This window comes from Myotis yumanensis, unplaced genomic scaffold (assembly GCF_028538775.1).
Source record: "Myotis yumanensis isolate MYYU_CA2020_CCGP unplaced genomic scaffold, mMyoYum1.0.hap1 SCAF_1, whole genome shotgun sequence".
In the NCBI taxonomy this organism is placed as follows: Eukaryota; Metazoa; Chordata; class Mammalia; order Chiroptera; family Vespertilionidae; genus Myotis; species Myotis yumanensis.
This window is the reverse complement of record NW_027223752.1, coordinates 100,684,288-100,709,776: the sequence shown is the minus strand read 5'-3', so window position 1 is coordinate 100,709,776 and position 25,489 is coordinate 100,684,288. Positions and strand designations below refer to the sequence as shown.

General features: G+C 40.7%; 1 protein-coding gene across 2 annotated transcripts in view; it reads right to left on the bottom strand.

Annotated features, from left to right (window-relative positions):
• Nucleotides 1–2,523: 2,523 nt before the first annotated feature.
• Nucleotides 2,524–25,489, bottom strand: part of LOC139004485 (cyclin-Y-like protein 1) — a 31,742-nt gene continuing 8,776 nt past the window's right edge. Inside the window, exons 4-10 of one of the 2 annotated variants that reach the window (XM_070407345.1) lie at nucleotides 20,584–20,684; nucleotides 16,346–16,381; nucleotides 13,612–13,663; nucleotides 12,260–12,379; nucleotides 8,461–8,627; nucleotides 3,784–3,946; nucleotides 2,524–2,634 (exon numbers count right to left, since the gene is read on the bottom strand). In XM_070407345.1, the coding sequence (XP_070263446.1) occupies nucleotides 2,524–2,634; nucleotides 3,784–3,946; nucleotides 8,461–8,627; nucleotides 12,260–12,379; nucleotides 13,612–13,663; nucleotides 16,346–16,381; nucleotides 20,584–20,684 (750 nt within the window). The remainder of the gene's footprint in view (nucleotides 2,635–3,783; nucleotides 3,947–8,460; nucleotides 8,628–12,259; nucleotides 12,380–13,611; nucleotides 13,664–16,345; nucleotides 16,382–20,583; nucleotides 20,685–25,489) is intronic. The other variant, XM_070407346.1, reaches the window with a different exon arrangement.

The following is a 25,489-nucleotide window of genomic DNA, read 5'->3' as shown; positions in this document are numbered from 1 at the left end:
AAGATGGCAGATTGATTTGCATATGCAGGCATGGAGCAGCTGGGGGCAGGGCAGGAACGCTTGCGTTGTCACCATGGCAATGACGCAGGCGTTCCGCACCACCCCAGCTGCTCCAGGCCTCTGGGCTGAAGCGAAGGCGGAAAGGCAGCTCTGGCCAGAGCACAGGTAGTGCTGGCAGCCAGGAAAAGGAAGGCCCATTCTTGCACGAATCTTTGTGCATCGGGCCTCTAATATATAGATAAGCACTTGGAAGTACCAATTAGCAAAAGCCACCTGCTAGCAAGATAGTTCCTGGAAAGAAAAATAGAACAGCAACTACTTTCATGTAGCTTCTGTACCACCAGAAATCTCCATTTTACTAGTTCATTATGGCAGTTTTTAGATCAGTTACATATTAATTTTCAAAGGCTAAAAACTACAGAATATATGATTTTTATGAGAATAGTTGTTATTTATTTTAAAGAGAAATCTTCACCCTGCCTGGGTGGCTTAGTTCCCATGCACTGAGGGGTCATGGGCTTGATTCCTGATTGCGGTCTTGATCCCGGGTCTCGGGGACTGTACGGGAAGCAAATGACAGATGTTATCTCTCTCACATCTATGTTTCTTTCTCTCTCTCTGCCTCCCTTCCTCTCTCTCTCTAACATCAATGAAAAAAAAAGAGAAATCTTCAAAGGCTGAAAAGCTGAAATTAAAGCTCATAATTAAAATTACTTTAAAATAATTCATATATAGCAACAATGTCCAGAAATTTCAGGAGGAAAGGAAACAATGAATAATGAAAAAAAAAAAAAGAGTATCCATTTTGCTTTAGGAAACAACAAAAAATATTTAAGAAATTTTCTAATGTCAAAAAAATCGCTTTCCCCCCCAATATCAAAGTAAACATTAAAGCATTTGAAACTTTAGTACATAGAAATATACTTTAAACTTTCTAAATGAGAGTACCAATGTTCAAAAGAGAATGTCATGTAGGTTAACTAGAACTTTTTAAAAAATTTAAAAGATGATTTCCTTTTTCTCCAAAAATGAAAGCAAAAATAAACAAATGTAATATTCTGTAGTAATTAAAATAATCAAAACAGAAATTAAAAATACTAACGCTTCATTTTTTATAAGAGTCCTAACAGCTCATTTTGGGGCAGGAAAGGTGATATATCTTGAGGGTTTTTGTTTTGTTTTAGATTAGATTAGAAGCTCATGATGTTACAACTATTCATTTCACTTTTAAGAGATTTTTTATTTGCATCTCTCTGATGATTAGTGACCTTGAGCATTCTTGTCTACTGGCCACCTGTATGCCCTTTTAGAGCAGTGTCTATTCAGGTCCTTAGCCCATTTTTTAATTGGATGGTTTGTCTTCCTGGTTTGAGTTGTATGAGTACTTTATATATTTTGGAATGTATCATTGGTGAATATGTTCTTCTATTTAGTGGGTTCTCTTTTCATTTTCCAGCAGGATAGTTGATATTTCTCATGTAACTGTAGATGAGCAGCTCATAATGTTACAACCCCTCTTCTCTCCCTTAAGAGTGGAAATAATAACTGCTAGATTTTGAGCAAAAGAGGTGATATTTCTCTAGTTTTTGTTTGTGTAGATAAAAGGCTCATAATGATACAACCCTAATTTCTCTTTCAAGGTAGGAAACACTTACCTTCTGGGTTTTGAGTAGAAGTAATATTTCTACAGTCCTCGTACTTGTAGATGAGGGCCTCACGAAGGCACAGCCCCTCCTTTTTTCATTAAAAGTGCAAGTAAGGCAAATAAGCCCGGGCTCGTGTGGGTAAGTTGGTTTTTGAACAGGAGCAGTTGGGTGTCATTCTGTTCAGCAAAGGGTTGCAAGTTTGACTCCCAGTTGGGGCACATGCCCAGGTTGTGTGCTGGACCCCTGGTAGGGGGTGTGCAGGAGACAGCTGATTGATGTTTCACTCTCACATCGATGTTTCTCTTTCTCTCCCTTCCTCCCGCTCTAAAAATCAATTTAAATAGTAGCTTTGCTGGTTTTTGAGCAATAAGTTAATATTTTTCCAGTTCTTTTTGTAGATGAGAGGTTCATGATGCTACAATACCTCATTTCTTTCTTAAGAGAGAAAAAGTTTGCTGGGTTTTGAGCAGAAGAGGTGACATTTCTTCAGTCCATGCCCTTGCAGATGAGGGTTCATGAAGTTACAACGCTTCATTTTTTTTTATAAGAGAAGAATACCAACTTTGCTTGTTTTTGAGCAGGAAAGGTGATAGATATATCTATCTCCAGGTCTTATTTTTGTAGATGACAAGTTGATGGTGTTACAACCTCTCATTTCTTCCTTAAGAGAGGAAATACTAACTTGGTTGGTTTTTGAGCAGGAAAGGTGATATTTTTTTAGTTCTTCACCTTGTAGACAAAGGGCTTATAATATTACAACCCCTCATTTCTCCCTGGTGAGGAATACTAGCTTTGTTGGTTTTTGAGCAGGAGCGCTAACATTTCTCCAGTTATTGTAGATGAGGGGTTCATCATGTCACAGCCCCTCATTTCTAGTTTAAGATAAAATGGCGTTGGCATACTGCATATCAGTAAAATTATCACAGCTGCTAGATCTTTTTATGGCCACCCTGCACAGGTTTTTGTTTTCACAATATCTGGAAATGGCCTAGGAGGAGAAATGAGATAGAGCACAGGTACGTTAAAAATGCAAGAGTTGCAGCCTTCCCAAAGAAAGCATCACCCATAAGCCACACAGTCCAATTTTTTCCATGGATTATAGTTACTGCCTCTTTGTAAAGGTGTGGTCTACACTGCTAGGTCCTTGGGATCTACTTTATGCTAATTCACTAAGGTAAGTCATTTAGGGACTATGATTAGATTTCCAGCGCAAAGGGGAACTTAGAATTTTTTAAAGTTTGGGTTTTCTCAACGATGTCAAAGGCATGACAGGTTCCTAACAACAATATCATCTGCTGCCTGTAAACTTGGTTCCTTAAATATAATAAACATACACTTGGGAAAATCAGTGTTTACTCAGCTATTTAAATTCTATCCAATCTTTATTAGTTAGTATATACTTTAAGCAGATTTTAATGAGACAGGCATGTGCTGTACTTTATTGAAAGGTAGGAAAGGTCTAATGATTGAAGCACCATAAGGTACTATTTCACTTGCACATTAACTGAGGTGGAAACACATCTTATCCTAAAGTACCACCAAAGTACCACAGAAAGTGTCCATTTTAAAAGTGTCAATTTTAGTTGTGAATAATTTTGTTGCATACAAACCAAAGTCTTAAGTCATAAATATTACTTTGTGCCATGCACTTTACAATTTCCATTAAAAACCCATTACTTTCTACACCAAGTGTTTGAAACACATTCTACAATTTAAGTATAGGTCTCTCAGGTTAGCTTTGTCTAACAGACTCATTGGACTGAACTGTGATATATACAGAAAAGACATGGATTTGCAAACTGAGTTAAGAGTGGTAAGTAGATTATATTTGTAGATATGATTAGTGATACAATTGTAAGACATTATTTATGTATGGTTAGAAAAAAGAACAGTGTAAAAAAACCATCAAAGATTAAATTTGATTTAAATTATTCTGAATCATGGTCACAGAAGAGATAAATTTTTTTTTTATAATGTGGGATTCTCAAATAAACCATAAAAGATACCGGCAATACGATGTGAAAGAGTTAATAAATCTTCAATGTGTTAGTTTAAAAAAACTTAATTTTCCTAGTCACTACATAATATGACTTATCCACAGATGTTGGTTTTGATGTTTGGCAGAAAACAGCCTTACCTCTAGGTTCTGTGCTCTTTCTTTTCGAAGAGGAGCAAACACAACAGGCAGCCCGTGGTCACTGGCTAAGGACCGAAGGTCAAAATAGTATTTGGCATAGACACTGGCAGAAACATTAAGACGAAATTGGAGTAGATATAAATATTGCCTTTCCAAGTCACTTCTGGGGAAGAAGGAAAACACAAAACCAACATGGGACAATTTTATTTAACGAGGCTATCTTCAAAATTATCCTTCTAAGCTACTAAGATGGCTGTAAGTTTTGCTTTGAAACAAATAAAGGTTACCCGGCTATACGAATACACGACTGTTCAAACAACAAACAAGGTACAGCTATTTGTGGTCCCTTTTGCCTCTAGCACTTTGAGTTTCGGGCAAGGGTGAGGAGGTCCCCTCTCTCTTGTTCACTCTTGCTGCTGACTCGGGGCTCATTCATCTAAGTCCCATTAGTGCAGCTGTAGATTCATGCTCCTCGCTCACTCACAGGGCCTCACTCCAGTGTTCAGAAGAAAGGAATGATGTGTGCTGTTTCTAGGCTCTGAGGAACTTGCAGACATTTTCACCAGGCCAATAACAGGAAGGGGCTTATTAAAGTAGAGAGGCGCCAACCAAAGGAGTGGGCACATCACCATGGCAACAAATGAATCCACTGAGAGCCACCACTATTATCTCTGAGGGGGGAAACTCCAGGCAACAAGGATTCATCGCTAATAAATCTATATCTACAAAAGGCTAATATGCAAAGTGTCCCTTCGGGAGTTCGACTGGAAGAACAGGAGTTTGATCGCTCACTATGACATGCGCTGACCACCAGGGGGTGGCGTGGAACATGGCGGGCGACCAGAGGTGGCAGCGGGGTGCTGAGGTAGTGAGGGAAGGAGGAGGCAGGGAGGTGGGGGAACATGATCGGCCCTGATCACCGGCCAGGCCTAGGGACCCTTCCCGTGCATAATTTTCATGCACCAGGCCTCTAGTAAATACATACATACATACATACATACATACCCCACATTTGATGGGAAAGGGACCTCCCCCCCTGGGGCCTGGGGCTAATGTCAAAGAGCATATGCAAGCTTCTGTTCACTTTAATCTTCCTGGGGTGAGAAATTGTCACTATGACAGAACTGGATGCACTTTTAAAACTTTGGAAGGGAGAAAGATTAAAGACAGATGTCTTGGCTGGACTGATAGAGCATGGGAGTCAGACTCAGAGTTCTCCCGTGTTGGGAATGGAATCCCGAGACATTCGGCATCCCCTGACCCTTGCCGGAACAGAAGAGGTGAGTTCAATAAAGCAGGAAAGGAAATTTGGGAGCAGTCCTTTGCTATGTGACCATACTGCTGTCACTTGCCAAATAGTTAAATAGAATTAGTAAATTGTACTACTTCCAGTCATCCTTTGATAGCGTTAATTAATAAAATGGTAACTACCTGAACAAACATGAGAGGGTTTTTAAACATATTTGGTGTCTTAGTTTTAAAGTTTTAGTATTTTATTCATTGGATAGGTCAACAAAAGTTTGATGTTCTCCTGCATGGAGAGGGGTCAGAATATAAGCAGAGATGAGGTTTTCTCATTTGTTAAACTTTAACCTAGTGAACCTACTTCCAAAATTAATTCCCTGTTCATATGACCATAAGCCTATAGAAATGTAAATCAGATAATGTTTTGATAATCAGCTAAACAGAACTTAATTTACTACAGGAATAAATGCACTTTACCATCCTTTTTATATTTCCTTCACTAATACATGTTAATTGTGAAGAAATATAGTACCTTCATAGGATTACCAGTCTATTCATAGCGGCTTAATCATGGGAGAAAAGCCTTATGTCTAAAGATTATGCATCATCTGGGTTTTTTTTTGTTTTGGGGTTGATTTTTATGGGCTTTTTTGGTTTTTCAATGGCGAGACAGCTGAATGGCATACCGTTTACAAACACAACAAATTTTCTGAATAGCAGCTGCTCAGTTTAACTTATTCTTTTGAAGGGAAATAATATTCTAAAAAGATACATAGATGTTGGAAAGTTTTAAGGAAAAGCTGATAGACACCAATTTTTCAATTTAGATTCAAAAGAGAACATTACAAATAGTAGTCAGCAGCAGGGGCTTGACACCAATGTATACTAAGCACTGTTATAATACCTTCCAATTCCCAAAGATCATAAGTAAAAGCAGCCTATTATAAACATAGCTCCTGGTATTTCTCTGTTCATACACACAAAGCATTCTTTACAAGGAGTCTGCGGCTTGATACTGCCACCAAAATACCTAGGAATAAATTTAACCAAGGAGGTAAAAGACCTATACTCAGAAAATTATAAGACACTGAAGAAAATAACTGTAGAAGATACATGTAAATGGAAGTATATACCATGCTCATGGATAGGAAGAATGAGCACCTTTAAAATGTACATACTATCCAAAGCAATCTATAGATGCAATGCAATTCCTATCAAGATACCAATGGTGTATTTTACAGAAATAGAACAGTAATCCAAAATTTTATATGGAGCCACAAAAGACCCCGAATAGTCACAGCAATCTCAAGAAAAAAGAACAAGGATAGAGGTATCGCACTATCTGATATCAAACTACACTACAAGGTTATAGTAATCAAAACAGCATGGTACTGGCATAAAAACAGACAGGTAGATAAATGGAAGAAAATAGAGAGCCCAGAAATAAATCCACATCTACATGGTCAATTAATATTTGACAAAGGAGAGAAGGTCATATAATGGGGTAAAGACAGTCTATTCAATAAATAGTGTTGGGTAATTTGGACAGATAAATACAAAAAAAATGAAACTAGACTACCTTCTTAGACCATATACAAGTATAAACTCAAAATTGATTATTAACTTAAATGTAAAGTTCAAAACCATAACACTCCTAGAAGAAAACATTAGGCAGTAAAATCTGGAACATTTCCCTTAGTAATATGGTTGTTTTTTATAGAGCATCTCAAGCAAGTGTAACAAAAGAAAAAATAAACAAATTGGAGTACATCAAACTAAAATGTTTTACCATTTTAGCACAGCAAAGGAGAACATCAACAAAATAAAAAGACAACCCACTGATGGGAAAACATTATTTGACAATAATATAAGGGATTAATATTCAAAATTTATAAAAAACTTATACAACTGATGCCAGGGTAGCAGGCTTGATCCCTGGTAGGGGGTGTGCAGGAGGCAGCCAAACAGTGTTTCAATCTCTCTCTTTCTCTCTCTCTCTCTCTCTCTCACTCTCTCTCTCTCCTCTCTCCCTTCCTTCCTCTCTCTAAAAAGTAATAATTCAATTAATAAAAATCTTGTAAACATTTTTTACAAATTAAAACTTATACAACTCAACATCTATAAACAAACAATCCAATTAAAAAATGGACAGGGGACCTCAATGTCTCCAAAGCAGACATACAGATGGCCAACAGACATATGAAAAGATGCTTAACATCACTAATCATCCAAGAAATGCAAGTTAAAACCACAATGAGATATCACCTCACACCTGTCAGAATGGCTACCATCAATAAATCAACAAACAGCAAGTGTTGGTGAGGATGTATAGAAAAAGGAACCTTCATGCACTTTTGGTGGGAATGTAGATTGGTGTAGCCACTATGGAAAACAGTATGGCATTTCTTTGAGAAATTAAAAATGGAACTGCCTTATGACTCAGTAATTCCACTTTTGGGTATATATATCTGAAGAAGCCCAAAGCATAATTCAAAAGAATATATTCACCCCTATGTTCATTGCAGCATTACTTACAATAGCTAAGCTATGGAAACAACCCAAGTGCCAATCAACAGATGAATGGATTAAAAAGTGGTGGAATATTACTCAGCCATAAAAAAAGAATTAAATCTTGCAATTTGTGACAACACAGATGGACCTACAGGGTATTATGCTAAGTGAACTAAATCAGAAAAGTACAAATACCATTTCATTTCACTTATATGTGGAATCTAAAGAATATAAATGAACATACAACAGAAGCAAACTCATAGATATAGAGAACAGACTGATGGCTTCCAGAAGGGAAGAGGGAGGGGGACTGGGTGAAAAAGGTGAAGGTACTGAGAAGTACAGATTGTTTATAAAACAGTCATGGGGATGCAAATTAAATCATAGGAGATATAGTCAATAACACTGTAATAACTATGTATGGTGCCAAGTTGTACTGAAAATATTGGGGAAAACACTTTGTAAAGTATATGATTTTCTAACCACCATGTTGTACACCTGAGACTAATACAAAATAATACTGAATGAAAAGTCTTATTGAAACAAATAAATAATAATAAAGGGGGGAGGGGGAGAGAAGGACTGGAACTGGTAGCCAGACTGCTCTAAGAAAGCCATGAATATATTTAAAGTACTGTTGTTTTCAGAAGTGAGTTTGTATAATGGTTGCCAATAACCACCAGAGAAATATATTTCAAACTATCACAAATTATTATAACAATAATACATGAAGACCTAATAGTTAATGAGGAATATGAATTGTTACAGCAAATGTAGATTAAAAATGTATGTAATTTTATGCCTACTTCAGTTCTATGCATAATGTAACCTTTAAAAGTATTTCTTAATATGTAAACTTTATTGGAGCAAATAAGTTATTGGAAAATGGTAAGAAAGTTTACAAAAACCTTGCTAACTCACATGTCCTTGACTGTAATGCCCTTGAAGATTTGGCAGAAGTCTGCATTCCTTATAGCCTGATCATGCAAATACTTGGAGGAAAGAAGAATAGCTCCCAAAATAATTCTTTTCCAGTTAGTGGGGCAAATGTCGATATCAGCATAAATTAAAAGTCTTTCTAAGTAAACCTGCAAAAGGAGAACACTGGTCTTTGGTTTTATTTCAGGGTTTAAGTGCTATAGTAAGAACTTAAACTTGCACCTGTTTTTGACATGCCTTTTATTCTTGGGTTCTAAGGAGACTGCTTGCCAGCCAAAGCCAGAGACCAAGTTACAGTTGCAGATGAGATACTTCTGTTGCCTACTTTGCCATGTGAATTTCCAGTCCAATTTTTGATCACAGGAATGAACGAACATCTTAGCAAAGGACTTCCTGAAGAAATGTTACTACCTTTCCACTTGTAAAGGGCCCAGTGTAGATACTCAAGTGCCTACCACGTGCACTGCTTCATACCTGGCCGGTAGTTATATGGTGATTTTACATAGTACTTGTATATGTAAATCCCTGGTAATACTGACCACATTTGTATCTTCTTTACATATTAACTAGTCCTTTTGTGGCACAAGCTGAAGATAAACCCTGGTCATCAAGACAGCCCCCCAGTGGCTGCTGTGTGGTGCAGCAGGACAGGCAGTACAAACAGGTGTGCTTGAGGCAGGTCTTTACAACTGTCTAGTATTCCTGGACTTAGTGCCTTTGTAAGAAACACACATGCACACGAGGGGTAGTCCTTTTATATCCCCTAATCTTCACATCGCCATCATCATTTTACCAACTCCACCTCCGTCTTACACAACCTGTTCTGTTGGTTTCAGGTGGTAGCAGAGCTGCCAGTCTCTGTCTCCCTGGCTCTCCAGGTGGCTGGTGAGGTTTCATGAATTCCTCACATGTATTACATGTCTATTCTACGAAGAACTGGGTGAAGTTAACAGCTAAATACAGATTATAGAGGCAAGCTGGGATTTGTTGTTATTTCAAAGGGTGCTTTACAGAAGAGTATGCATGCCATTTTACAAAAAGAAAAATGTCCCATTTTAAAGAGTATATTTACTGTCGGAGGTTATCGGATTGACAGCTCTGATTTGCTATTGCTCTTCAAACTCCACTGTATTTTTAAAAAACAAATGGTTATTGAACATTATGCATGCTTAGTGAAAATTTCCACCAACCCTCTCCCCCCCTCAAAATTCAGTGCTCTCAGATATCCTAAGAATGAACCTCCTTACAGAGTTCAACTGTCTACTTTATGGGATTAATTAGAGGCACTTATACAACACTGGCAATCTCTCAGCTTCCCATCATCTTTACCGCAGATGTGGTATGTGCCGATACTCGTTCATTTATACCACTTGCCCTCCTGTGTCAGTGGAATTGAGATTTCTCTTCTCACTGAAACTCTTCTAGCAGTGAAGTCGATCCCATCCCACTTCTGAAGAACACCTCCCACAATTACCTCTTTCTGAAGAACCCTCCCTGTCTGCCAGAGATTCTCCCCAATATGTGTTTACGTGCTTCCCACCCCACCCCCAACCTCTAGAAAGCTTCCTCTCCTTTTGCTCCCAGTGAATGCAGATGCTGCTTCTCATCTCTCATTCTCTCCTTAACCCACTGCGGTCTACCTGGCACTGTCACTCTCCCGAAAGCACAATGCTAAGGTCATTAGTGCCTTTGCCCATACAAATCAGAGCTCTTTACCCAGTTCCACCCCCCAAGCATTCCCTAATGTCATAAAGGGCACACCATTGCCTAGGTGCTGGGCCAAAACCTTCAATTGCGTTAACCTGCTCCAATCTGTTAGCAATTCTTGTAATCAGACCACTTTCTATTTGTCACTTCTCACCTGTATCACTGGCTTCTCGGCCCCCACTCGGCCTCCCAGTTACTACAGTTACTATCTATTCTCCCCAAAGCAGCCAGGAGAGCCTCTTTAATTAAGAGCACTTCACTCCCCTACTAAATACCTGCCAAAGGTTTCCCATCAAACAAATGAAAATGTAACTTATTCCCGTGACCTGGAAGCTACAAAGCCCTATAAGATAGGACATTGCCCTTCCATGCTCTCATGTCCTACATTCTTTCCCTCATTCCACACACTGACCACACTGGCCATACCTCACTGTTCCTCGAATACACAAAACGTTCCTATCTCCGAATCCGGCACTTGTCCCCTTTGTCTATCACACCAGAGCTCATCTGTCTCAGTTCAGTATGTCAGGGTTCAAATGTTATCTTTTAAAGAGGCTCTTCCTGATCATTTTATCTAGAGTTGCAAGCACCTGTCATCACTTTATCACTTCCCCCTGCTCTACCTTCTTGGTATTTACTACTACCTGAAATATTCATCTTTTTAACAAAACTCATTTAAAGAAATATGTATGTCTTCCTTATAAGAATATAAGCTCAATAAAAGCAAAAAACTTTATTCAACCTTGTTTCTCCTCTATCCTCAGCACTTAGATCTGTAAGGACTATCAGCACTGAAGGAAGAAGTCCCCAGAAATGGCTTAGAGTGGTGGAAAAACCAGGAGAAAATAATAAAAAAGAAGGCAAGATAGGTGAGGTCAAGAGAGTGTGGTCAAAATGCTGCCAAGAAGTTGCTCATTCCATAAATAGCCGCTGAATATCTAACTCTTTGTCACTATTCTCTCGTCTATACACTTTTCATTTACAGCCCTTCTCTGCATTGGAACAGCTAATCTTAATTTCCTACTGTAGCTCAGATTCATGCTAATTCCATATATTCAAACCATTACTAGAGACTGCCCCTCTGCTGTCTCGCAGGTGCATCAAACTTAACTCGCCTACAAAGGACTCACCCTCTTCCCACCCAGACGCCCTCCTTCCTGTATTACCTAGCTCTCCCTCTGAGAGCACCACTCCTGCCTCTCCCCAGCATGCGCTCAGCACTCCACATGGCTGGCAGCTCCATGGAAAGGCCGGTTTCTGATCCAGTGCCCATTGAGGGTCTCTATTCAGAAGCACGGGCTGCCTCTCCAAAACGTTAACTGAAGGAGGAGGCACTGGCCCAAGTACTCATCCCTCCAGACCATGCAGGAGACTTTCCCCTTTAGGACTGCCTGAGGGAGGAGTCATACAATCCCCATCCCTTCTCACTAGAATGGGCCACTCATTCCAACTGATAAAATCTTACCTTAGGAATTCTGTATGAATGAAACAATGGTCCTTATACAGCTGTAGCTGAGCAGGCAACTAGCAAAGCCCTTTTAGATCCTACTGGCACTAGAATCCTGGGCAACGTCACAGGCAGGCACAAGAGGACAGCAAGGACGGATGAACACCCATCACCCAAGGAACAGAGAATTTAGGCTCTAGTTCTCAACCAGGACACACATTACAACTGCCTGGGGAATCCAGCCTGCAACTCAGCTTAGACCTACATTGAACCTGTCACTGCCTGGGGCCCAGAGCGTCTGCTATTGCCCCCATCCTACACCACAGCATGCCTTGTATGTGTGCCTGTGTGTGCACTGCATGCGCATGTGTCTCCTGAGGTGTGGAGGAAGAAACCGGGTATCTCTCCTGCTGCCTTTAAAAGCAACTGTGTCGTGATGAGAAAGGCAAGGACATTTTAAAATCATGATTATTAAGGTCAAATGTGTGTATTTTACTTCCGTTGATAATTTTCCCTTAATAAAGTTCTGATGATTATTTCAGGAACCTACTTTTACTAGTATTTGAAAAACAAGATCATACCCTGTGGACACGGCAGAAAAGATGCTTTCTGAAACAACTATCTTACCAAAGTTATTATTGCCCATTCAGCTGTTAGCTTTGTGGCACTGAAAAAAGGGTGAATAAATCTGTAAATACTTTCGGAATCAGGATTATGATTAAAGTATTCCTCTGGAACTATTTCTTGCTGAAAGGAGAAAAAATGCAAAGTAAGTATCCACTGAAGAAAAACACTTAAGTACTTTTATGATAGCTTGTGCCCACATGCCCCTAATATCATAGTCTGTTTGTGCCCACACGCCGCTTAAGATAATTTTGATTGGGTGACATGTCTTTTAGTCTTTTAAATATAAACAATGGGGCCTTAAAAAACAACAGTGAGCCCTAGCCCATTTGGCTCAGTGGATGAAGCATCGGCCTGCAGACTGAAGGGTCCCAGGTTCGATTCTGGTCAAGGGCACATGCCTGGGTTGTGGGCTCGATCCCCGGCAGGGGGTGTGCAGAAAGCAGCTGATCAATGATTCTCTCTCATCATTAATGTTTCTATCTCTGTCTCCCTCTCCCTTTCTAATTAAAGATAAATACAGGCACACCCTCAGAAAATTGATACGTTCCTTTCCACCTTCCTTCTACAGAATTCTATCTAAACATAAACCATCTTTAGGTTCAAAAGTCTTGTTGATCACCATGTCATACTTCTGCAATCAACTCTGAAAATGTATTTTCCATTTCCTGTAATCATCAGGCTCTAAGGCCGCGCCGTGCTATACAGTGGTCACCAGCCGTATAGAGCAGTGGTTCTCAACCTTCCTAATGCCGCGACTCTTTAATACAGTTCCTCATGTTGTGGAGACCCCCAATTTCGTTGTTACAAATTGAACATAATTAAATCATAGTGATTAATCACAAAAACAATATGTAATTATATATGTGTTTTCCGATGGTCTTAGGTGACCCCTGTGAAAGGGTCGTTCGACCCCCAAAGGGGTCACGACCCACAGGTTGAGAACCGCTGCTATAGAGCAACTAAAGAAGTGAATTTGAAATTCTTTTGTCATTCTAATTAACCCAAAGTTTAAACAGCTGTTTAATTTTCTTCATAGAGATCTTAACGTATCTGTTAGGTTTATTACAAATATTCATATTGTTTGATGTTACGGAAAATTATCTTTTAAAAAGATACTTTTTGGGGAGGGGCATGTTGACTTACTTTAGTTTACTAGTTATACAAAGCTACAACTCAGTTCTTACTGACACATTTCTTATATATTTGTTTTGTAAAATAACTAGATGCAACATGGGTGGGGAAGAAAACTTAAAAGGAGATAATTTTGACTTCAAGCTGGAGGGAGCAAATCAGCAGAAAATAAACACAATTGTAAGAGAGAGAAATACAACCTCAATACAACTGGCACTTACTGTGAATGGATGTAACCTTTCATCAAAAATGTCCTCAGATCTATTTGCATCTCTAAAAAATAAGAAAGTGATTTAAGAAACTAATCCAGGAATTGTTAATATCTTAGTAACACATCTCCTGGGAGTAGAGAGAGGGGTGGAGGGAGAAGCTTAACCTTCAACAAAGTCCTTCTACAAATTCTTCTCTTAGGTTCTGTAAGAATTTTCTTACCTCTTTTTACTCAGCACATCAGTTCTGTGAAATTTTTTCTATAATGACCAGCCAGAGTTGCCTTTATAAGCATTGACCTTCCCTAATAGGCAATGCTAGACAACCAAATCAATTGCCCATTCCTCTAAGCTCACATTGGAAGACACAGGAACATTTTATAAAGCAGTAGGGGTGGGCAACCGTTCATGTGAATATGAGATTCATTTTTTTCTGTGTTTTTTTCTCTTTTTAGTTTCCTATATTATTATGTATTTCTTCTTGCCACTTTTAAATAGATTAAGTTAAAAATTTTCCTTTTTATTTTAAAAGTGACCAGTCCATTGATTTTAGAGAGGAAGGGAGAGAGGAGAGAGAGAGAAGAAGAAAGGGAGAGGAAGAAAGGAAGGAGAGGAAGAAAGGGAGAAGAAGAAAGGGAGAGGAGAGGAGAGGGAGAGGGAGAGAGGAAGGGGGAGAGGGAGGGAGAGGGAGAAACATTGGTTGGCTGCCTCCTGCAAGCTCCCAACTGGGGATCAAACTGCCACCTTTTGATGTATGGCCCTGACCAGTAATCAAACACTCCCGCCACTTTTTGGTGTATGGGATGATGCTCCCAACCAACTGAAGCCACGCAGGCCAGGGCAACCAGTCTTCTTCTTCTTCTTTTAAGTTTAATTTTCCACACTAATATACTCTGCTCATTTAAACAGTGGTTCTCCAAGTGTGTTTTGCAGGCCTCCGGGGTTCTCTTAGACCATTTCAGGGGACCCATGAGGCCAAACTATTTTTACAGAAATATTAAGGCATTGCCTGCATTTGCACTGACATTTGCAACCATTGTATAAAAGCAAAAGTCATGGTTTGTGAAAATGAATCAAGGCAGGGGTACTACACTGTACTAGTAGTCATTTTATTCTTCACTGCCTCTTGTTGAAACACAAATTCTGCTTTACTTAAGAACATCTTTGCCGAAACCGGTTTGGCTCAGTGGATAGAGCATCGGCCTGCGGACTGAAAGGTCCCAGGTTTGATTCTGATCAAGGGCATGTACCTGGGTTGCGGGCACATCCCAGTAGGAGATGTGCAGGAGGCAGCTGATCGATGTTTCTAACTCTCTATCTCTCTCCCTTCCTCTCTGTAAAAAATCAATAAAATATATTTTTAAAAAAAAGAACATCTTTGATAAAGGAGTAACAATTAGTAATGGCTGATTCTTCTTATTCTATTCTGAATAAGGGGAAAGTATACATTAAGCACTTCTGCATACTGAAATGTGCTTGTTAGGAAAAAGCACTTGTGACTTAGTTGTGAGCTGAGCGAGCTACTTTTTTTCATTGAATAACATCTTTATTTGATAGTACAACTGTCATTCTCTCAAAACTGAACAGTGAGACTGTCACTTCAAGGAAAATAACTTGTGTTATTTGTTGCCAATGACACAATTCAAGCTATCAAGCTAAAAATCAATATTAGGGGGAAATTGTACCTTTTTTTGTGAGCTTGACAGCTTTTCAATACTTAGGCTTTTCTGGTAAGACTGGTGTTGATATGATGCTGACTAACAAAAGTGAGCTTTAATACTGTATAAAGAAATGTGAACCAATGCGTTCCAAATGACCAATGAATAATATTATAAATTATATACAAGGAAAAAGATTCATTCAGTGTATAAGATATATGAATGAGTGTTAATTTAACAGAGACCTACTGCAAGTTCATAAATATGATTTAAAATCCCGCTGTAATTAATTTAACAGACCAGCACTTGTGGACTTCTGGTACAGTATCAAAGAATATCCATAATTATCTGAAGACTTTAAAAACACACCCTTTTCTAGCTATAGAGCAACATGAGGCTGAGCCTTCACATTGTTTCTTCAAAACAAATTATTGAGATGGTTGAAGTAATCACAGAGGATTGAAGACAGGGTGTACATGAGAATCAGCTGTTCTATTAAATCAGACATAAAGAGATTTGCAAAAATATATATAAGTGACAATTTCCACTCAACTTTTTGTTGTGGAAAATAATGATCTTTTATAAAGAATTACATTAATGCTATGGCTCCCTAGTGGGTGAATTTGTCTCCCGGGGAAACATATGGCCATGGCTGGAGGCATTTTTTGTTGTTAGAATGTGGCCTGGGAAGAGAGTGCGATTGGCATCTAGTGAGGAGAGGCCAGGGATGCTGCTAAGCATCCTGTAACGCACAAGGCAGCCCCCTACAGCAAAGAATTATCCTCTGAAAATTTCAACAGTGCTATAAAAAAAGACATGTTTCAACATATAAGGGGCTTATTCTAAATTCTCAATTTTAATTTCTAATACAGTAAATATCAATATAGCCCACATAAACAAATATTCCTTGGGATCCTCAATAACTTAAGCATTAAGAGTCCTAAGAGAAAAACAAATGATTCCCTTCAATAATGTAATAAAAGCACTATATAGCTTACTCCAATAATGTCCATAGTTATTATCTAACATTAAACTTTATATCTTGTATGCTTATTAGCTAGAATAAAAAGACAGGTTTAAAAACTCACCTGTTCTTTATGTGGTAATATATTGCTAATGCCAGGCTGAGAAAAAAAAATTGTAACAATTGATTTTATGTTATGTCTGAAGACTCTTTGTTGTTGTTAATCCTCACCTGAGGATATTTTTCCATTAATTTTTAGAGAGAGTGGAATGGAGGGGGAGAGACACAGAGAGAAAAACATTGATGTGAAAGAGACACATTGATCGGTTACCTCCCGTAAACCCCCAACAAGGGCAGGAGATTGAGCCTGCAACCCAAGTACATGCCCTTGACTGGAATCGAACCCAGGACCCTTCAGTCCATGGACGAATGTTCTATCCACTGAGCCAAACTGGCTAGGGCCGAAGACATTTTTTAAATGTGGTGAGGGAAGACCTTCCCAGCTGCCCAGTGGCTACGAAATCCTCATTCAGAACAGTATAGCCTGGGCACTTTTCACCTTGTAATTCTTTGGCTTTTAGCAAAATTAAGAAAACCAAAATGCTAGAGAATATACTGTTAGAAGAGAATCACTGATCAACTGCCTCCTGTACACCGCACATTGGGGATCGAACCCGCAACCCAGGCATGTGACCTGACTGGGAATCAGAGACCTCACTGAGCCACGTCAAATTGATTTTAAAACCACAGAATTGAAGCATAAACTGAAAAGAACCAATGAACTTTTGATGACATTTAATTCAACAACCCATTTTACAGAGAAGGTAACCAAGGCTTAAAACTGACTTGCTCAAGGTCCCACCAAGAGTGAGAAGCCATTCTCCTTCTACACTCTACCAGGCAGTGTGGTTCCCAGGCTTGGCTGTGCATTGGGATCATCAGAGGAGCTTTAATAACAGCCTTCTCCCACCTTGAGATAATCTGATTTAATCTGCATTGGGTACGACTTGGGATTGTTTTGAAAGCTTCTCAGGTGATTGTAATGTGCAGTTTTTGAGAACACATGAATTAGGGTTAAAATCAGAATCACCCTGTATGCTTTGCTTCATAAAATACGCCTCCCATCCTTCCTCAGTTTATCCAAAGGCTTGTATGTTAGGGGAGAGGGAATGGAATACAGCTGTTTAGAGACATATATTTTGAAAAAAGTTGCTAAGTGATTCTAATAAGTCTCACGCACCCCATTGAGAACAATGCACTACTACCCCATAACATTTTTTCTAAACTATTCCTAAAAGCCAATTAGCTCTATTAATTTTCTCGGTAAACCTTTATTTCATCAATAGTAAATGTACTGAATGATCATTTTCAAATCTTGATGAGAACAAATTAAAACTTATTGTACTTCCAAAAATTAGACTAATTTGGAGAACAAAATAGCATAACACCTACTTGTCTGAGCAAAGTTAATCTTTAAAACTACCTTTGAATTATATACTGCAACATCAGAACCCTTTGATTCAAAAGAAGCTATGGAGTAGAGGCAGAGTGAAGTGGGTTGTTTTATTCATGGATTTAGTGTCCTGGCTGAATAAAAAAGACTAAACGATTATGTGACAGCTGCCAAAGTTCAGGACTTTAGGTAGTGATGGGGCTCAGTTTTTGCTAAGAAACAGTTTGATCTCAACTATTGTTATAAGTGAGAGAAGAAAGTTATATTATTACTAGAGGCCCGGTGCACAAAAATTTGTGCACTGGGGGGGGGGGGGGGAAGGGGGGGTCCCTCAGCCCGGCCTGTGCCCTCTCGCAGTCTGGGACCCCTCAGGAGATAACGACCTGCTGGCTTAGGCCTGCTCCTGGGTGGCAGAGGGCAGGCCCAATCCCTAGGTGCAGCCCCTGGTCGGGCTCAGAGCAGGGCTGATTGGGGAGTTGGGGCGCCGCCCCCTGTCATGCACAGAGCAGGGCGGATTGGGAGGTTGTGATGCCACCCTCAGTCATGCTCAGGGTAGGGCTGATTGGGGGGTTGGGGCACCGCCCCCTGTCACACTCAAGGCAGGGTCAATGGGGAGGTTGCGGCACCACCCCCTGTGATGCACAGAGCAGGGCCGATCAGGGGGTTGGGGCACTGCCCCCCCACCCCCCCCCCCCCGTCATGCACAGAGCAGGGCCCATCAGAGGGTTGCGGAGCTCCCCCCTCTCACGCACAGAGCAGGGCCCATCAGGGGGTTGGGGAGCTCCCCCGTCACGCACAGAGTAGGGCCGATAGGGGAGTTAGGGCACCGCCCCCTGTCACACACAGAGCAGGGTGGATCAGGGGGTTGGGGCGCCACCACTGTCACACTCAGGGCAGGGCGGATGGGGAGGTTATGGCTCTACCCTGTCACAGACAGAGCAGGGCCCGTGGGAGGGGGGGGTTGTTGGGGCGCCACCCCCTGTCACACACAGAGCAGGGCCGATCAGGGGGTTGGGATGCCACACCCTGTCACACACAGAGCTGCAGGGCGATCAGGGGGTTTGGGCGCTGCCCCCTGTCACGCTGATCCCGGTGCCAGGAGACCTCTTGGCTCCGCTGATCCTGGTGCTGGGAGGCATATTACCCTTTTACTATATAGGATAGAGGCCTGGGGGCCGGCTGGTTTGCCCTGAAGGGTGTCCTGGATCAGGGTGGGGGTCCCCACTGGGGTGCCTGGCCAGCCTGGATGAGGGGATGATGGCTGTTTGCAGCTGGTCACACACCCTTCAGGTTGGGGGTCCCCACTGGGGTGCCTGGCCAGTCTGGGTGAGGGGCTGAGGGCTGCTTTCAGGCTGACTGAAGCTCCAACCGCTCCTTTTTTTCTTTTTTTTTTTTCTTCTGGGCCAGCTTTAGCTCTGGCTCTAGCTCTGAGGCTTCCGCTGCTGGTTTGTTTGCCGTTCTATAATCGAAACAATGTATAACTTCAGCTCTGAGATCCCAGCGGCTATATTTGTTAGAATGTTTCAAACTGCCAGCTCAGAGTCCGGAAAGTGAGGCGGGGAACGTTGGAGTCTGCAGTCACTGGAGCAAGCAAGCCTCATGTTCGCTTCCAGCTGCCTGGCTGCCGGCCGCCATCTTGGCTGACAGTTAATTTGCATAAGGATACGCTGATTAGCCAATGGGAAGGGTAGCGGTCGTACGCCAATTACCATGTTTCTCTTTTATTAGTGTAGAGATGATTGTGAACTTGCTGTTTTTAAGTAAAGTAGAAGTTACTGATAATTTAATTAGCAAAAAAAAAGCTGGTACAATAGAAATAAAATTAAGTTTATAAACAAATTATGTTTTTAGGACTGAAAAGTACAATTAGGAATGAGGACATTAATATTTTCAGGCAGCATTTCCCAAACTGTGTTCTGGAATATCAATACTCTTATCCCAGGGAGACACTGATAATATTCCTTGGACACCCCAATGAGATTCAGGAAGCCCTACATCCTAGTTTGGTTTTCTTTGGCTCTTAAATAAGCTTAAAAGTTTCATCTTAAGGTTTTTTAAAGTGCATCTCCAATTGTGGAGTATGTGATGCTCACAGAACTCAATGAATAGTTTTCATCATCATGAAGTTATGTTTGCTTAAGTATAAACCTGACTGTGGCAAAGTTTCCAAAACTTCACCTCTCTCATTTTTCTCTGCTGTGATTTTCTTTTATATGGATTGATACAGTGTCTTGGATATATATATATAAATTTAGTTTTACATATATACATATATATACACATATACACATATATGTATATATATACACACATATATATTTAATACATCTATAAAATTGAAATCTCAGTTGAACACATTTTATCCACAAAGAAATTAGCTTGAAAAGTTGTTCCTTAAGACTGGTTTGATGCATTTTTCCTGGAAGGAGAAGTGAATTTTAACATAGAAATAGTGCAGAAAAGAAAGTAAGCAGGGGAAAATCTGACAGGAAAGCAATTGAATGTAAATGCAGATGCACGCTGGTGCCAGTAGTGGACAAGCCATTCCTTCTTCCAAGAGTAGCTTCCAAAGTGGTACACACTGTTTTAAGCCTGTATCTCATAAAGAAATACTTTTTTTTCTAGAAATATTCAATATAAAGCACCTCTCCTTTCATGGTGTTTAACAATGTCTCAACAACAGTAATGCATCAAGTAAATATGAATACTTTTGGGGGGAATTTTGTATTTGCCAACGGCCTTTCCCTTCTTCCATCCACTCTAAGATTAAAATGGAAACTGAAATCATAATTGACACCAGTTTCTTAACCCGATCACTGAGAAGGACAATCAGATGGAATTACATATGGGTAGGATCCTTTTAGCATCAGGGTCTGTCACTGAGCCCTGGGCAACCTATTTGTACTCACCATTGCACGGTGATTCTAACATTAGGCTGGCAAATTGTGCTGTCATCTAAAAATATTGTTGAGCATGAGCTGTACTTTTCATGACGGTGACCTGGAGATACCTGAATGGAAGGGGAATAGAAGGAAATACCACAATAAGTTAAACCTATAAAAGTGTGTTTTTTTTCCTTAGTTAAAATGTCAAACAATTAAGCATTACAACTGTTCTCATACTCCATACCTGCTTTAGTGCGATATCATGTGCAGCTCTATGGTAAACCCATTAGATGCTCTAATTTGCAACCATGAAATCTGAGGAAGGGGTCATAAAATGCTGCCCTTGATGTACCTGTAATCCAACTTGGTGAACATCTATGATAAATCCCCTTTATAATAAGGCAAAACATTAAAAATAAGACTTCAGTGCTTTTTGTTTTCTTAAGAAATGAAAAGCAGCTCAGATTTTTATTTCTATTCTTTATTTTCTACATTAAAACATAATTCTTTAAATAATATTGAAAGGCCCTAACCAGTTTGGCTCAGTGGATAGAGCATCGGCCTGCGGGCTGAAGGGTCCCAGGTTTGGATTCCGGTCAGTGGCATGTACCTTGGTTGCAGGCATATTCCAGTATGGGGTGTGCAGGAGGCAGCTGATCGATGTTTCTAACTCTCTATCCCTCTCCCTTCCTCTCTGTAAAAAAATCAATAAAATATATTTAAAAAAACACTAATATTGAAGGAAGAGCATTTTATTGAAGTAAATGAAAGCCAATAATAACTGTTAGTCCAGGAGTCAGTGTGACAAAACACATGTATTTGCGTCAGAGGTGTGTGTGCTGGGGCTGGCCTGTGGCTAACAGGCTCGGGGCCAGAGTTCTCTCTGGGCCTCAGTTTCCTTAAGAGTACCTTTTTAAGATTCTCTCACATCCAACACACAGAGAAAACAACTCTGAGAATTTAACCCTCACTTCATGTTTAATTAAGACTACCATTACATTACTCAAGTGAGAACCTCAGAGAACACTTCACATTACGTTATTGATTCTATTCTCTAAGTTGCTTGACACTCATCAAGACTCTGCCTCATCATGCCGCTCCCTGACTACAAGGCCTTTTCTTCCTCCGTTTCCCAGCAAGTTAACGTCCCACTTCCCACCTATCTCCGGGATACATTTGCCAGCAGATTCTCCCTTTCTCTGCATTCACACACCCGAGACACTACTTGTTAAATGGTCTCAGCTGCTTCCAGGGCAGCTCCCTCATAAAAAGTGAGCTTCTCTAGGGAAGGCAGGACTTGTACTCCTCTTCTACCTCTAGCAGCTGAGCACAGAATCTAGGGCAAATTAGGAGTTCAACAAGTGTTTGACTATTTAAAATCAATTACAACTGGAAGATAACTGATACAAATTAAAATTTATCTACTGTGCTATCAGAGAGATGACAGGAAATTTTTGAGAACCTCTAGAGCAGTGGTTCTCAACCTTGGCTGCACATTAGAATCACCTGGGAATCTTTTTAAAATCCTGATTTCTGGGCCTCATCCTCCAGAAATTCTGTTTCTTTGTTATGGGGTGGGGCCACAACATTAGTAACAAAACAGAATTTCTGAAGGATGAGGCCCAGAAATCAGGATTTTAAAAAGATGCCCAGGTGATTCTAATGTGCAGCCAAGGTTGAGAACCGCTGCTCTAGAGCAGAGGTCCTCAAACTTTTTAAACAGGGGCCAGTTCACTGTCCCTCAGACCATTGGAGGGCCGGACTATAGTTTTAAAAAAAAACTAGTCGGCTGCTAAGCAACAGGCAGCGGCGGCAAAAACACCCGGCGGGCCGGATAAATGTTTTCGGTGGGCCACATGTGGCCCGCGGGCCGTAGTTTGAGGACCCCTGCGAGAATTAACTTTAAAACACTTTAGAAGTATTCATTTATTTTAAAAGTATTTATTTATTTTCAAAGAGTCCAACAATATAACAATAACCAAATTTGGAAACAGCCCAAGCTATGTTAGGACAATCCTTTGAAAGTAAAAGTAATCCCAGTCGCTGTAACTAGTTGGAAGTATCCGTAGCATTCTTTAACATCACAGAACACCAACAATTTTAATATGCCTGGTTTTGTTAGTGGCAAAACAGCACCAGATGTTGGATCTGTCCTTGAGATCAGCTGAGAAGGAATTTATAGCCAAGAACTCAAATTATAAGAGAAAATTTATGTAGAAAGTCACAGAGGTAGAAGAGAGCCAGCTGGTCTGCATGGATTCAGGACTCAAGTTACAGAGCAAAAGAAGGGCCCTTGGAGCTTAGGAGAAAGAAAGCAAGGGTATACCTGCCTGGGGAAAGGAGAGGGGGAAAGGCACTGACTAGCTCTATCCTTTCAGCCATCGCCAACCTTTCAGACCTCATGGACCACCAGTGGTCTGAGGACCATCAGTTGGCCACTGCTGAGAGAGAGAGAGAGAAAGAGAGAGAGAGTGAGTTAGTTCACTGGGTCCTTCACCTTAAGAGTTTTTATCTAAATGTAGAAATTTTAGGAGAGGTCATAAGGGAGGATCTTAAGAGAATATTTATGAGCTTTCCAGGTGTCCCTTCAGGGTTTGGTCTCCACTTATTGTTCAGTGCAGGGCAGGGGTGATTAGCCGTCACAGTTGGTCCTGAGGCAGCCATGGCACTGCCCCACCTAGCCTTGCTGCTTTCCTGGGCCTGGAGCTGAAACACAACTGAGGCCTAGATGTTATCTCTAGTTTGACCAAAACTCTGTCTCTGTGGTCAACAGACTGAGGCTTTGTTCGTAAGATTATCTGATGCAGGTCAGAACCTCATTGTCCTGAGGGCTTAATGCTTAAGGGAGTGGTCATGCAAGGGCTTGCATGGGAGTCATATGAGGCTATTCTCTGGCTCCCTTGTTCCTCCTCTAAGGATGTCAATATGCTGGGGGAGGAAAGTTCAGGGGAGGGTCTGAGCCACATGACCAGTGATATAAAAGGGCAGGATGTGTAAACCCCATGACCATCCATTTGCTAGAGGAGGAAAGGTCACTCTGGGGGTGAGGTCCCACCCTACAATATTTAGTTTCCCAGTTTTGCCCATTGCTAGACAGGTCAAATTTTCTGCCCTACTGACATACTTGGCCTATTGTTCCTACTCTGTTCATATCTTCTTAATTGCCTATTATAACAGTTATGTTGTATTTTAAAACAAATTCATATAAGCCTACCTTCCCCATCCTATATAATAAAAACCAAATATGCTAAGTGTCCGGTCCACAGGTTATCCGTTCAACCAATCAAAGCATAATATGCTAATGATGCTGCTCAACTGCTTGCTCTGACATGCACTGACCTCCAGAGGGCAGACAGTTGACTGGTCGACCAATCACTATGATGTGCACTGACCACCAGGAGGCAGATGCTCCAACCAGTAGGTTAGCTTGGTGCTGGGGTCCGGCCAATTGGGACTGAGTGAGATGGGCCGGACATGCCCTGGAGCCCTCCCGCAGTCCCTCTCTGGCTGGCCAACCTCCTTTGTCTCTCCCTGGCACCAATCATGCACCAGTGGGGTCCCTTGGCCAGGCCTGAGCCCTCTCGAAATTCAGGACTCCTCGGAGGATGTTGGAGAGCCGGTTTCGGCCCGATCCCGCAGGCCAGGCCAAGGGACTCCAATGGTGCACGAATTTGTGCACTGGGCCTCTAGTATTAACATAAAATAGCTTTCATCATGCTCTCATACTTTCCCATCAGTTTCCCCACAAACACACAAACAACAAGACAGGGAGAAAATCTAGTTGATATCTTTGAAAACACAGAGCATTTAAAAATTGCTAGTGAATAGTCAGAAATTTCTTTATCTATCTATATAAAAGGCTAATATGTTAAGTGTCCTTCCAACCTTCTGACAGGTCACTATGACAAGCACTGATCACCAGGGGGCAGACACTCAACACAGGAGCTGTCATGATGCCCATAGAGAAATGGCACCGTGGACCTGGCACCCAGAAAGCAACACTCAGCTTCCCCCAAATGGGACACAGGCCCCGCCACCACCCTGGAGCGAAAGCCCACCAAATTGCACTGGAGCAGCGGTCACCAACCTTTTGGACCTCACAGACCACCAGTTGGCGACTGCTGCACTAGGTCCGAAAGGTTGGTGAGCACTGCTTTAAGGAAACCTTTGGAGCAGTGGTTGCCAACTAGTGGTCTGTGGACCACTGGTGGTCTGTGAAATCCGAAAGGTTGGCAACCGCTGCACTAGAGGGCGGCAGAATTAAGCTACCAACAAAGTCTGGATACACTGGCTGCCAGAATGTTACTTTCTTTTCACCTTGCTTGAAAATTTTAAATAATTGTTCTTTATGGTTGAAACTTTACTATTGCTGACTTCCAACCTTTATAAACTACAGTTACAAACATCAAGATAAAAAATGCAAATATAAAAAAAATAAAAAGCTAAAATAATATTGACAATTTATTTAATGTTCATAGGTATTTCAGTTGGTCACTAGACAGGAACAAAAATCCCACTGTATCTTCAATTCATTCAGTACAAATTGCCGAATAGATGGACTTTTATTTTATACTCTTTGCAAGGAAGGGAAGGGGTTCCTTAGACCTAAATTTTAATAGCAAAGACTGGAAAAACAACCATACCTAGAAGTCTAATAAATGACAACCCAAACCTTACTATCCAGTCAAGTACTCACTGAAATCCTGCCCCCACCAATTGTGCCTACTGTCTCACCTTACCCCATCAACAACTAAAGCTGAAGTGTACTGTTTTCTCTCGACTTTTTCACAAGACAAGTTTTGGATATTCAGAAATAATGACTTTTAATTAACTTAAAAATTTCTAACACTTTATGCATTAACGAAAACTGTTCCATCTATTTTGCACACAAATTGCACAATATGGCAAAATTGATGGTTTAAAGAGAATT